At 49.4% G+C, this 14,529-nt stretch overlaps 1 protein-coding gene across 1 annotated transcript in view; it reads left to right on the top strand.

The window, feature by feature from the left end:
• LOC107106354 (ATP-binding cassette sub-family C member 9-like) overlaps positions 1-14,529 on the top strand; it is a gene marked incomplete at its 3' end in the record, with an annotated part of 24,343 nt that overhangs the window by 1,240 nt on the left and 8,574 nt on the right. Inside the window, exons 2-5 of the mRNA XM_015406488.1 lie at positions 4,518-4,582; positions 5,061-5,303; positions 7,795-7,989; positions 9,994-10,152. Of these exons, the coding sequence (XP_015261974.1) occupies positions 4,518-4,582; positions 5,061-5,303; positions 7,795-7,989; positions 9,994-10,152 (662 nt within the window). The remainder of the gene's footprint in view (positions 1-4,517; positions 4,583-5,060; positions 5,304-7,794; positions 7,990-9,993; positions 10,153-14,529) is intronic.

The following is a 14,529-nucleotide window of genomic DNA, read 5'->3' as shown; positions in this document are numbered from 1 at the left end:
GGATTGCAAGCTATTGGGGGGGGGGAACGTGCAGATCTGCCCTCACAGAGGAGGGAGAGCTTGTACCTGAATAAAACTTGGTCTTAAAGGTGCCACTGGACTGTTTTGGATTGCTAGCTATGGGGGGGGGACACACATAGATCTTCCCTCACAAAGGAGGGAGCTTGTACCTGGGGCCGGGAGGGGCTCTGCAACTTACCTGGCTGCTTCTTGCTCCTCGTGGCCCGACTGAGGGCTGCTGGGAGGAGGGGGGTGGGGCTTGTTGCATGTGCCTGCCCCCTGGGCTCCTTACTGCCGGAGCGCCGCTCCTGTGCGCTCCCGCAGGAAATGACCCCTGGAAACTACCATGAGCATGTGACCCCTGTACTACAGCAATTATACTGGCTACCAATTGGGTTTGTCAGGTCTTCTGGTGGAGGCAGGGCCCCAACCCCACCCCCACCGCCAATCAGCTTGCCAGTGGGGAGACTTACCTGGAGAGAGAAACGAAGGCCCATGACACATTGCCAGTAATGTGGCTACATCACATCCAGCACACAACAGAAGTGATGTCATCACACAGGCGACATCTGTGTGATCCCGTGGTATCTGGGCAAAAACTCTATGGTAGAAGCCATTTTTACCATAGTTTCTTCCCAAATACCAGACCATCACTGAGACATCGTAGCTTGATGACATCACTTCCTGTGTGCGCTGGAAGTGGCATCGCCATGTCGTTTGGGCCTTCCATCTTCTCTCTCCTACTAATCCCCCCCATTTGGTTAAACTGCGATTTTAATTTTTTATATATATTTTTTGTTTGTACTCAATGTATTTTATTTATATTGTAAGCTGCCTTGAGCTCCGTAATAAATGTTTTCAATAAATAAATTAAAGTGCTGTTGCTCCCAGACGGGAAATGGCATTGCCTTTTTGCTTGGTTTTCGGTTCCCTTCTGCAGTTTACACCTTGGTGCAACTGCTTTCATATGCCAAATTAACATTCTTCTCTCTTGAAACTGTCATTGTCCTTTCATCACCTCTATAAGAAGGTAGTCTCAGTCTGTAATGTCCTCCCTTTGACCTGAATACTCTCTTGTTCTTGGACTTTGTACAGAACAAAATATTCATCACTATGATCAAGGAGAGACCCAGAGTTCCTGATGTTCTGTTTATTTCCTTGCAGACATTTAGATTCTCGCCACCTGCACCTCTTCTTTCCCGCTATAATGGGATTTGTAGCTGCCACAACATCTATCGTCTATTACCACAATATCGAAACATCAAATTTTCCCAAGTTACTTTTGGGTAAGTAGCTGCCCTTTCCTGTTCTCTGTTCAAAAAGCTGGTTGCAAAATCCGCAGGTCCTTCTGGGAGTGAAGCTGGCGAAGCCTCAGTCATTCTGCAAATGGTCTGTTACTTCGCTTCTTGAGAGGGTTGCCCGGCCATGTCTGGAAACTGGTAGGAAGGTGGGGGGCAGAGATGGGGGGGGCTACAACAACCTCTGTGCTTAGGGCTGCCTCCTGACAACCGACGGGGGATAGAGGGTACTTACGAGAAGATTAGTTTATTATTATTACGGTCTTAAGACCGACATACAGTTGGTCAACAGTGGGAGGGCTTCTAATGTCCTGGCCCCACTGGTGGACCTCCTGATGGCACCTGGTATTTTTGGCCACTGTGTGACACAGAGTGTTGGGCTGGATGGGCCTTTGGCCTGATCCAACATTGGCGTCTCTTATGTTCTTATGTTCTTATACAGAGTAAGCATAATATGTGAAGGAGAGGGGAAAAAAACAGTCATACAAAAACAGACATCTGCATTTAAGAACTTTTAAAATGCGATTCCTGCAATCTAAGAATTAATGCACAAAAGTCAGCGACTGAATTCTGTGACTACTTATGAGGAGAAAAAGAAAGGTGTCGGGCCCCGGGGTGGCCCCAGGCACTGGAGGACCACTTACCGTGCTGGCAGAGGAGTCAGGAGGGAGGCGGGGGTCTCAGACGTGGAAGGAGCCTGGAGTTCTGTCACTCCCAGATCCTCCTTCCTCGGGGTCAACAGCGGCTTGAATCAGTCTCTCTGAAGGATCCAAGCCACTTGCTACCGACATCTGGTCTGCTTCCCTCCTTTTATCCTCCTTCCCCACCCCTTTGACACCTCCCTTTCCCTTTCCAGTGATACCATTGCTCCCTCAGCCTGCCAATCCTCCCATCTGCCTTCTCTATGGTGCATTTCCACCCTAGTCCCGCCCTCCTGGGTTTCCCTGTGAGTCCCTTCCTGAGCAGGGATGTGCGTGGTGAGGTCACTTCCGGCGAAGACATGGAGATCGACGCCAGCTCCCGTGGCGTCTCTAGCTTTCCTCTCTCGGGTAAGGTCAGGCTTCTCCAGCCTTTGCGCATTCGAGACCGTGCGCGCCCGCCCTGCACCTCCGGCTGATGAAGCAGGCCAGTCGCAGGCTGCTTCTCTGTTCTCCTCCCCTGACCCTCTTCCTTGGGGCTTCCCTTCCCTCGATGGGAGTGGGGGTGGCAGCCAAGGGGATTCCGGTCGTCTGTCTTTGGCTTCCCTCATACCAAGGCATTCGCAGCCCTCGGCGTCCCACGAACCCCTTATGTGGTGTGCTCCATCCTCCGAGGCGAGGGTCCAGCGTTGGTCGTGCCAGTCCTGCCGCAGCGGCCTTGGAGGCCACGGAAGAGCCCACGGTGGGACAAAAGGCATAGGCCTCATTGCCAATCTCTTCTTCTTCTTCTTCTTCCACCATGACCCACTTGTGAGGATCGTGAATACATAAGAACAAAAGAATTCTGCCTCATCATACCAAGAATCCACCTAGTATAGAATCCTATATTCCACAGTGATTTCCTCCCGTTTCCACCAGTGCTAGATATTAAGTCTGAACCGTGACATCATCACACCAGTGACATCCGGGCAATGCTGTGGTATCTGGACAAACACTCTATGGTAAAACTGGCCAAAGCATCGTCCGGACATCGGTGGCGTGATGGCATCATGTTCTGTGCAATGCCGGCAACAAGGCCTAGGCCTTCTCTCTTCTCTTGGTAAGTCCCCTCCACCAACTAGCTGATTGGTAGATGGGGGCAGCCCTGGCAGCAGTGGGCAAACAATAGATTGTTTTGGAGGTCCTTAATTCATAGGGGCCCATTCAGCATCTAGCCTTCGCTCCGCTGTTTTACCAAACCCACGCTGGAACAGAAATCCCCCTGTACATCGCGTGCCGCTTTCACTTCCTGTGATTGGCAGATTTTTTGGAAGCCTCCACGCTGCATGCTGGTTTCACTTCCTATGATCTCTCGGTTTTATGGTACTGTCTGCATAGATTATGGAGCTGCGGTGGCTCATGTGGTTAAAACGCTGAACTGCAGGCTGTGGAAGGTCAGTAGTTCAGCAGTTCAAGACCCGAGTTGCCGAATGACGGCATGGGCTCCCGGCGCCCCAGCTCCTGCCAACCTTGCAGTTCGAAAGCAAGAAATTGCAAGTAGATAAATAGGGACCACTTCGGTGGGAAGGGAACAGCGTTCCGTGCACCTTGGTGTTTAGTCATGCTGGCCACATGACCCCGGAAACGTCTTCAGACAGCGCTGGCTCTTCGGCTTTGAAACGGAGATGAACACCGCAACCCTAGAGTCGGATTCAACTGGCTTTCGAGCCAAGGGAACCTTTACGTTTACCTTTACCTGCATAGATTTATGGCCGTTTTATGGCTGTTCAGGGGTAACTCTGCTGTCAGGATGGCGTTGGCCTGGGGGTATCTGAATGTGGTTTTGAGCCGCATCTTTTTCTGTTCCAGGGTGGGTTTGGTAAAACAATGGAGCGAAGGCTAGATGCAGAATGGGCCAGGGTCACTATAGGATGGAAGTGGCTGGACAGAACATAACATACACGCATATGTGTTCAGATGTAGACTGCTTTCGAACCTGGAGGTTCTATTGATAGCTGTTGATGGACCTTATTCCCATAAACTGGTCTAATCCCATTTTATAGTCATCTAAAACCGTGGATTCTATCTATTTTATAGCCATCTAAGACCATGGACTCTATCTTGTGGCAGTGAAGTCCACACAGAAAATTACACATAGCATGAAGAAATACTTCCATTTGTTTTTCCCCAAATCGATTGCCCATCAACTTTATTGGGTGGGTGTGAGTTCTAGCCAGTTTGGTGCACTGGTTAAGTGCGCGGACTCTAATCTGGGAGAACTGGGTTTGATTCCCCACTCCTCCACTCGCAGCTGCTGGATGACCTTGGGCAAGCCATAGTTCTGTCAGAGCTGTTCTCTCAAGGACAGTCCCCGAAAGAGCCCTCTCAGTGCCACCTACCTCATAGGGTGTCTGCTGTGGGGAGGGGAAGGGAAAGGAGTTTGTAAGCTGCTCTGAGACTCCAAGTGAAGGACGGGGTATAAATCCAATCTCCTCCCCCTCCTCTTCTTCTTCTATTCTGGGAGTGGGAGAAAGGTTCTTTTCTATCTGCTTTCGCCACACGATGCATAATTTTATATCTTGCGGTATCAATTTGGTCACAGTTGGACAGAGAATGCTAGAACAGACGGAGCTGATGGCGGTGGAGATCAACGTCATCCGTGTTCGGGTATGTGCTTACGCCATTGACCCTTTATGGCATCATTCACAATCTGCGTGAGTCGGTTCACCAAGATGTGAGGATTTGAGTTCTTGCCGAAATCTATTAATTTTTTTTTTTTTGCTCTCAATTACTGGGATCTTACATTACCACTCAACAGATAAGAGCCATTTGTGGGAAGTGATTAATGTGGAAAATGTCATTGAACAAAAGTAGGGTTGGCGTCTCTGGATTGGAAAATACCTGGGGAGGGCGGGGTTTGGGGAGGAAAAGGACAGCAGGGTATCATGCCATAGAACCCACCCCCCAAAAAAGCCATTTTCTCCAGGGGAACTGGTCTCTGATGTCTCTGGAGATCAATTGTACCTAGAGTTTGGCAAGCATAAACAGAAAGCAGTGTGTTTCCATGAACCTCAGGAGAAAGACTTCATCACATACCAAGGGGAAAAAAATATCCTCAATGCTCTCTTTGTCTTTTCGTTCCCAGAGATATATGTTTTTTACAAAACCCCAGAAAGTTAAGCCACCCGAAGACCTCCAGGACCTCGGAGTGAGATTTCTTCAACCCTTTGTCAACTTGGTTTCCAAGGCAACGTATTGGTGGATGAACACGCTGATCATATCGGCTCACCGGAAGCCGATCGACCTGAAGGCGATCGGGAAGCTGCCGATCGCGATGCGAGCGCTGACCAACTACGTCTCCCTGAAGGACGCATACGAGGAGCAAAAGGTAGCTAGCTAGCGGAGTGGGTGTGTTTTCCTATCTTTCAAAATGGCGCTGCTGTCCTACTCCCATTTCTGGCCCTCGGCCTGCCAGTTTTCAAATTTTCTGTTTGGGGGGCTGAAATGGTCCTTTAAAAATGGCACTGCCAGGGCACAGTGGACTTTCTCAAATATGTCTGTGTTCACACCAATGGGTCAAATACGACCTCCCTGGGCCATTTAAGATCAACCGTTTTGGTGCTAGGCTGTTAGGGACTATCAAGGAGATTTTGGAAATCCATTACATATCACAGCTGATATGTAATGAAGAAATTGTTACTTATGTCATAGTTTATGCTGTTACTATAGATCTGAAAGAGACAGGGGTCATTTCGTAGAAAAAGAGGTGCAGAAGCTCATTAGCATAGCTTATTAACATAACTTATTTGTATGCGCCACACCCCCTGACATCACCGGAAGTGTGTCAGAAGGCAACACCCACCGCTCAGGCTCCACTGGACTATTTTGGATTGCTAGCTATGGGGGGGGGGCACGCAGATCTGCCCTCGCAGAGGAGGGAGAGCTTATACCTGAATAAAACTTGGTCTTAAAGGTGCCACTGGACTGTTTTGGGCTGGGGGGCAGACTCTGCAGCTTACCTGGCTGCTTCTTGCTCTGACTGAGGGCTGCTGGGAGGGCTTGTTGCATGTGGCTCTTTACTGCCGGAGCTCCACTCCTGTGCACTCCCGCAGGAAATGACCCCTGGAAAGAGATCTGGCCTAACTGTTATTCTGGGTTGCCTGGAAGAGAAGGACTGAGGCAAATAATTCCTGTCTGAAAGTTTATGCTATCAGTATCGATCTGAAAGAAACCTGGCCTGGCTGTTATTCTAGATTGCCCAAAGGAGAAGGATTAAGGGAAATAATTCCTCGTCTGATAATGGACAGAGGTGTCCTTAAGTGCAGGAATCAGCTCTCTTCCTAAGCCTTTTATCACACTTTGGCGAAAGATGTTGAACATGAGGACAGGGTTCTCCTTCGGTGTGTCTGAGGCAAAGGCCATGAGGCTCCTCTGGGGAAAGATGCTGGTCACAGAAGATGGGACTGACCTTGATAGATCAAGGGTCTGAATCACCATAAGGCAGCTTTAGATGTCCATGTCCTTTTTAGTTCTGTCAAGTGGTTAAGACGCTGAACTGCAGGCTGTGGAAGGTCGGTAGTTCAGTAGTTCGAGACCCGAGTGTGCCGCATGATGGAGTGAGCTCCTGTCTCTAGTTCCAGCTCCTGCCAACCTAGCAGTTCGAAAGCAAGAAATTGCAAGGAGATAAATAGGTACCACTTCGGTGGGAAGGTAACAGCGTTCCGTGCGCCTTGGTGTTTAGTCCTGCCGGCCACATGACCATGGAAATGTCTTCGGACAGCGCTGGCTCTTTGGCTTTGAAACGGAGATGAGCACCGCAACCCTAGAGTCAGATTCGACTGGCTTTCGAGCAAGGGAACCTTTACCTTTACTAGTTTTCCTCTGGGGTGTGTTTGTTTTCAGGGAGGGGCTGTAGCTCAGTGGAAGAGCATCTGCTTGGCATGCAGGAGATCCTAGGTTTAATCCCCAACACTGCCAGTTAAAAGAAGAAGAAATCACATTTGTACCCCGCCCTTCACTACCCAAAGGAGTCTCAGGGCGGCTTACAAACTCCTTTCCCTTCCCCTCCCCACAACAGACACCCTGTGAGGTCGGTGGGGCTGAGAGAGCTCTTGACAGAAACGGCTCTTTTTGCAAGAACAGCTCTTATCAGAACTACGGCTTGCCCAAGGTCATCCAGCAGGTGCGAGTGGAGGAGTGGGGAATCAAACCCAGTTCTCCCAGATTAGAGCACTTAACCACAACACTAAACTGGCTCTCAACACCAAAAGGACCGGGCAGTAGTTGCTGGGAAAGACCTCTGCCTGAGACACGGGAGAGTGACCGCTGGTCTGAGTAGACTGATCCTGACGGACCAATGGTCTGCCTCAGTGACCCTTTTCACACTGCCTTTGCATTCTGTTTTAGTAACTGGTTGCTAATGGGGTTTTTTTCCGGCATCTCAGACAGACCCGTTTTAGTAACCAGCAGCTAGTTGAATTTATTTATCTGTTCATACAAATCCACTTGCATCGGGTTAGCAAAGTGTGATTGAGCCACTTTTGATGGAAACGGCTCCCCCCCCCATTTTCAACCCCTTCGTTGCGCTTCTGAATCTCTGTGGGGTGCTGCTTAAAATATCCATGGCACTTCCCACAATGCCGCTTTCCCCCCTGCCCGTTTCCACCGTGGAATCTTCCTCAACCTGCCCGTTTCCACCGTGGAATCTTCCTCGAACTTTTAAAAAACGTTCTAAGGTCAGCGCTATAGTGCTAAACCACTATGACACCTTGAACTTCTTGGGAGAAGGACAGAAGCCAAATGTTCAATGTTCACACAAAGGTTCTTAAGGAAGCCTCCTCTTGCTTGTGGCCACTGGACTTACTGGCTTTCTTTTCCAGAAAAAGGTGGCCGACCAACCAAATCGTATCCCTTCCATTTGGCTGGCCATGTACCGGGCTTTTGGCCGGCCGATCCTCCTTAGCAGCATGTTCCGTTACCTGGCTGACCTTCTGGGCTTCGCCGGACCGCTCTGCATTTCCGGCATCGTTGACAGCTTCAACAACAGCTCCGAGGATGCCAACAAACCACTACTTGTAAGTGAATGACAACGAATCGCTTGGTGTCAGTGAACAATGTATTTGTATTTCATTTTTTCTCTCTAGGTGTTCCATTTCGTTGATGGAAAACTGCGTCTGGATCCAACCCGATGCCCTCCACCTGCTGATGGAGCCAGTCGGTGGATCTAAGGTTGCCAGCTCCAGGTTGGGAAATTCCTGGAGAACTGCCAGTAGATCCTAGGGAGGTCAGCGTTTGAGGGAGGGAGGGACCTCAGCAGGGTATAACACCATAGAATCCCCCCTCCAAAGCAGCCTTTGTCTCCAGGAGAACTGATGCCTGTCATCTGGAGATGAGCATTAGTTCCAGGAGATCTCCAAGTCCCACCTGGAGTCTGGCAACTCTAGTGACATTTCTAGGAATCTCTGGGAACTCTATGGTAAAACCATATGGTAAAACCATAGAGTTTCCAATGATTCCTAGAGTTGTAGCCCCACCATATCCTCACCCACAGCCCTCCGGCTGGCTGCCTGGCAAAACTTCTAGAGACCTGTCTGACATCCCAGCCTGCATTGCAGCAAGAGTGACACCAGGGTACAAGCAAGGATTAAGCATCCATTCACCACCAGAAAACATAGTTAATAAACCAGATTTAAACTATGGTTTCAGATCCTGGTCTGATGTACCCTAACTAACCATGGTTAGTTGAGTGGCCCATGTCTGATGATCACACGAACTATAGTTGGTCTGTGGTCAGATGTGCCTTTAGATCTGACTAAACTGTGAATGCCTGATGGATCTAAAGTGCACGATCGGGCAGCAACATCTGGGAAAGGACCCACAGTTGTCGGCACCCCGTGCTGCCCCGCCACAGAAACAGAGTAAAAAGACACTGGGGAAGACCGGTCCTAACACTTGCCGATGGGCCATGGATGGATTTTCCCTAGTCTGATCTCTCAAGCGGGCTCTGAGGTTGTCAGGATAGACTACTCAGTCCATCCTGACTGCACCATTTCCCACACACTTAGCAATAGGTGCATAACCGCATAATCGTCCCCATCGCTGGGCCAGTGGTGACAGTGCGTGGGAAAGGGAGTGATCTGTGTTAGGGATCACGGTGCTCCATGGAAGGATCGGCAAGCTGTGGCAGCGGTGACTCACTTCCCAGACGTTGAAAAGCACATGTGCAAAAAGCTGCACCGCCGTTTATGCGCATGTGCAAAATCAGGCAAAACCCAAACAAACCTGCCCGTCCGCGCTGTCTGCACAGGGACAGGCTGAGCCCACAGCAAAATGGGATGTGTGATCTAAGAACTCTGTGTCAGATACCAATGGATGAAATAGGGGCGTTTCCCGACCTCGCCAAATGGCACATCGGACCGCAGTCTTAGTTGAAATGAAGCATGGCTTTTATTATTGGTTATTATTATTTAAAATGTTCATTAGCTGCCTTTCTCCCTCGGGGACCTCAAGACGGCTTACAATATAAAGCCAATGACAACCCCCCCACACAATAAAACAATATAAATTGATTGTGCACTTTAGAGAGCCAGTTTGGTGCAGTGGTTAAGTGTGTGGACTCTGATCTGGGAGAACCGGGTTTGATTCCCCACTCCTCCACTTGCACCTGCTAGGTGACCTTGGGCAAGCTATAGTTCTTCTGGCACAGCTGTTCTTGAAAAAGAGCAGTTTCTGTCAGAGCTCTCTCAGCCCCACCTACCTCACAGGGTGCCTGTTGTGGGGAGGTGAAGGGAAAGGAGTTTGTAAGCCGCTCTCAGACTCCGAGTGGAGGGCGGGGTATAAACCCAATCTCTTCTTCTTCTTCTTCTAACTAAAACAACCACTATAAAAACACATAAAAGATCACAGTTTGGTATGATGTCTGAGCCCAGGCTTTCTTTCTTCTTAACTATTGTTTACCCTTATGCAAGTTAAGTCATCTGTGTTGTCTTTAATTTGCTGCAATAACTTTTTCTGTCCCTTACATCTGGGTGAGTGCTCTGAAATCCCTCTGAGATCCTCCCTTTCTTTCTGTTCCAAAGGACTCGACGCAGCCGTATCTGACCTCGCACGATTTCCTTAAAACCGCTTACGTCCTGGCGATTCTCCTCTTCCTGGCCCTCATCCTGCAAAGGACCTTTCTCCAGGCCTCCTACTACGTTGCCATAGAAACAGGCATTAACCTACGCGGTGCTTTACTGGTGAATAAAGCTGTTACTTCGTTGGCTCGCCTGCTGCGAAATGTCTTGATAAGGGTCTTAAGATAAGTTGTCTTAATTTGTCTTTTCCAGTACAACAGCGGGGAGAGCTGGACAAGGATAAAAGACAGACCAATAGCTTAAAGCCTTCTTTGCCAAGGTTGTCAACTCCAAGTTGGGAAATTCTTAGAGATTTGGGGGCGGAGCCTGGGGAGGGTGGAATTTGGGAGGGATGGGGAGGAACTCGGCAGGGATGGGATGCTATGGAGTTCACCCTCTGGAGCTTTCGTGAGTCACTGATCAGTATCCGAAGCAGTGAGCATGGACGGCTTCAAGAGGGAATTAGATAAGCATATGGAGCAGAGGTCCATCAGTGGTTATTAGCCACAAGGTATAGATAGGAACTCTTGGTCTGGGGCAAGAGATGCTCTGTATGCTTGGTGCTGGGGGGGGGCAACAGTGGGAGGGCTTCTAGTGTCCTGGCCCCACTGGTGGACCTCCTACTGGCACCTGGTATTTTTGGCCACTGTGTGACACAGAGTGTTGGACTGGATGGGCCACTGGCCTGATCCAACATTGGCTTCTCTTATGTTCTTATGACTCACGAAAGCTCATATCCTGCCACAAATTTTGGAAAAGAGTAAGAATCCAGTAACACCTTAAAGACTACCAAATTTGTGGTAGGGCATGAGCTTTCATGAGCCACTGCTCTGAAGAAGTGAGCAGTGACTCACGAAAGCTCCCACCCTGCCACCAATTTTGTTAGTCTTTCAGGTGCTACCGGACTCTTGCTCTTTTCTGCTGCTACAGGCAGACTAACAGGGCTAGCCGTCTTGATCTACCTCTGAAGCTGCCGTAGTCTCTAGGGAGGTTTTTTTTGTCATCTTCTGGCCGTGGAGCAGGGGCCACTGGGTGTGTGTCGGGGCATTGTGCAGGGAGTTAACAACAGAAGAACATAAGAGAAGCCAATGTTGGATCAAGCCAATGGCCCATCCAGTCCAACACTCTCTCACACAGTGGCCAAACATACGAGGTGCCGTCAGGAGGTCCACCAGTGGGGCACGTGGGTTGGACAAGATGATGCGGGAGATCCCTTCCAACTCTATGATTCTGTGATTCCATTAACTGATCCCTGTAGCCTGGAGATCAGTTGTAAATCCGGGAGATCTTCAGGCCCCACCTGGAGGATGGCAACCCTCTTCTATACAGTGAACTAAACAAGTTCCATGAATGGGTTGGGCTGCATTAAGTTGTAGCTCTAGTACCTTTCATGTGTAATGGGAAGTGCTTATTCCCATGTGTTATCCCACGCCGCTGCCATGACATTTCAAGGCCTATATCCAGGGCTATTTTTGGGCAGGAACGCACAGGAATGGAATTTCGGCTGGCTCCTGAGTTGGCCACGCCCAGCAGGAACTCATTAGCATAACAGGCCACACCCAACAGCCGAAACTCATTAGGATTGGCTACATTATGGGTGTGTGGCCTAACATGCAAAGGAGTTCCTGCTACAAAAAAAAAAGCCTTGGGTTTTGACAACAAACAAGGTAAACAGAATAAGAAGCAAAAGGTGGTTGTGGATGGATGAGCACACTTCTGGCAACATGGGGGTGCGGCCTAATGGGCAAATGAGCTGTGCTGTCAGGGGTGTGGCCTAATATGCTAATGAGTTTCTGCTGTTGGGTGTGGCCTATTATGCTAATGAGTTCCTGCTGGGTTTTTTGTACAAAAAAAGCCCTGCCTAGATCTATACGAGCAGGCCAAGCATATGGGTCTTCCCCGTGGCTGCTGAGATCTAATCTTGCTGGGCTTCAGAACATTATCCGTCATATTTTAATCCCTCCCTTTCTCCGAGGAGCTCAAGGCAGGAGTCACGCGTCTCGTTTCCCCCTTTTATTCTCACAGCAACCCTTTGTGATAGATTGGAGTGACTGAGAGAGAGTGGCCGGCCCAGCGCCACCCAACAACCCATCTAGCAGGGTTAGGGATGCCCGCCTCCAGGTGGGACCTGGGGTTCAGTGTTCCCCCTAAGCTGAGTCAGTGTGAGCCAGCTCACAGTTTTCTAGCCTCCGGCTCACAGATTTTTGTCCTGGCTCAGGAAGGATGGCTCCAGAGCAAACTAATTTATGCAGCAGCCAAATCGCACGCTCACAACTTTAATGCCAGGAAGCTCACAAAGTAAAATGTTTGCTCACAGGACTCCACAGCTTAGAGGGAGCATTGCTGGGGATCCCCTGAAATTACAGCTCATCTCCAGACTACAGAGATCAGTCCCCCTGGAGAGAATGGATGCTTTGGAGGGTGGATTCAACACCGTTGTACCCCAGTGAGGTCCCTGTCCTCCCAGGCTCTGTCCACAAAACTCCAGGAGTTTCCCAACCCGGATCTGACAATCCTATCCCCCAATCCCTGCCAGTGGCCGGGGGGGGACCTGGCAACTCTAAGTTTGGATTTCAAGCCAAGAGTCCCAGTCTAACCACTACAACACATGCCAGTTACTGGGGACAAGACCAGGGGAAGCATCATGCTATGATGTCAGCTTCTTGGGGCATACGGCTAGTTGATGTTAACATTCCATTCATTCATTCATTCAATTTATGAACAATCGCCTATTCCCCACAATGTGAGCCTCTAGGCAATGTACAACCATTAAAAACAAAATAAAAAACAAAAACCAAAAATTGGCTACGTTGTCTCAGATGGCATCCTTTGTTACCCTACTCTGGACTATGTCCAGACCTTGGTCAATCCAGCAAGGACATTCTTCTCTCTTGGGGAGCACTTCCTATGGGCAGCATCTATATATCTAATTCCCAACATGCCTCCTCCGTGTGGATATCTAAATTCGCACATCGGGGGCACTTGGGGGGCAGGGAGATTTTCCTGCACATTTGGGGCAATCCCCAGATGTGCAGAAAAATCTAAAAACTGTAAAAAAAAAATATAGGAGGGATATTTAAATCATCCCAAAAGTAGAAGACCAAGGGTCTGTTTCAGTAGAATGCAGCTTCATGTGTACATGTGTGAACTTTCCACCACCCATACTCCACCTAAACATCATATGAAAACAAACTGCAGGACTTGCCTGGCTTCGTGGAGTACCCAGCCCCCCCTCCAGAATTTTGTTGCCCCCCTCTCAACAAGCCTGCTTTTGGTGGGGTGGGTTCTAATTCACTTTCACCCACTATCTTCTTATTACGCTGAAGTCACTGAAGGTTAGGGTTCAGCTGGCCGACAGAGGGATCCCCGCCTCGAAGAGCCCTGCCGCACCCGACATGCCTGGCACAATGATGTCACCCAGCGGTGACGTCATCGTGCCACACATGTTGCATGGGGACGCTCTAGCATTTGGCTAAAAACTCTATGACTCTCGGGAAGCAATATGGAGCCCCCACCGGAAGAAGGTAAGCACCTGGCAACCCTACTAAAGATGGTGGCAGCACCAGTAACCACTGCTGACCTGTAAGAAAACCTTACTAAGCCAACGATGAAACCATTGACGTGTCAAAGGCACTGTGGCCAGTTTCATTCTGATCATACAAATGAGTGGAACCATGCATTCCACCTTAGGGCTTTCATGACTTAGCGGCATCAGTGCATCATTGGGTTTTATTCTCTCTTTGTGCAAGAGTGACCATTCATAGTTGGAATATTCTTTGTGGACAAGCCAATCCAGTTACACACTTTTATGCAAATATGAACAGAAACACACAGAGGACATTTCTTATTGGCCATTAGAATAACTACATAAGAGGACCAGGCAGTAGGTGATGAGAAAGATCTCTGCCTGAGACCTTGGAGAGCAGCTGCCAGTCTGAGTGGACAATACTGACCTTGATGGACCAAGTCAAATATGAACAGAAACACACAGAGGACATTTCTTATTGGCCATTAGAATAACTACATAAGAGGACCAGGCAGTAGGTGATGAGAAAGATCTCTGCCTGAGACCTTGGAGAGCAGCTGCCAGTCTGAGTGGACAATACTGACCTTGATGGACCAAGGGTCTGATTCAGTAGAAGGTAGCTTCAACTGTATACATCAGGAGTAAATGGCATTGGCACAGAAACGCGTGACCTTACGGGATTATAGGAATGAGACGTTTTCAACAATTCTCTTGGGTTGACTTCCGGTTTATGGTGATACGCTGAGCAGACTCATCTCCCGGACCTCCCGGGGATGAAATCTACGCACCAGCAGAAAGGAGGGAAGGCGACGTCTCGCTACCCCCCCGGAGCCTGGTTGAAAGGCTCCTAGCCATGGGACTTTTGAGAGGTGGCCTCGTCGCCAGTGCGATGCTGGGGAATCGAGGCACTTCTCCGTCCTGACGGTCCTCCTGCTGTGTGTCCGTATGGAACTAGTGACGCCGTATGGGACAAG

Source organism: Gekko japonicus, unplaced genomic scaffold (genome assembly GCF_001447785.1).
Source record: "Gekko japonicus isolate JY-2015 unplaced genomic scaffold, Gekko_japonicus_V1.1 scaffold4775, whole genome shotgun sequence".
In the NCBI taxonomy this organism is placed as follows: domain Eukaryota; kingdom Metazoa; phylum Chordata; class Lepidosauria; order Squamata; family Gekkonidae; genus Gekko; species Gekko japonicus.
The sequence above is the reverse complement of the archived record's forward strand: the minus strand, read 5'-3'. Positions and strand labels throughout refer to the sequence as shown.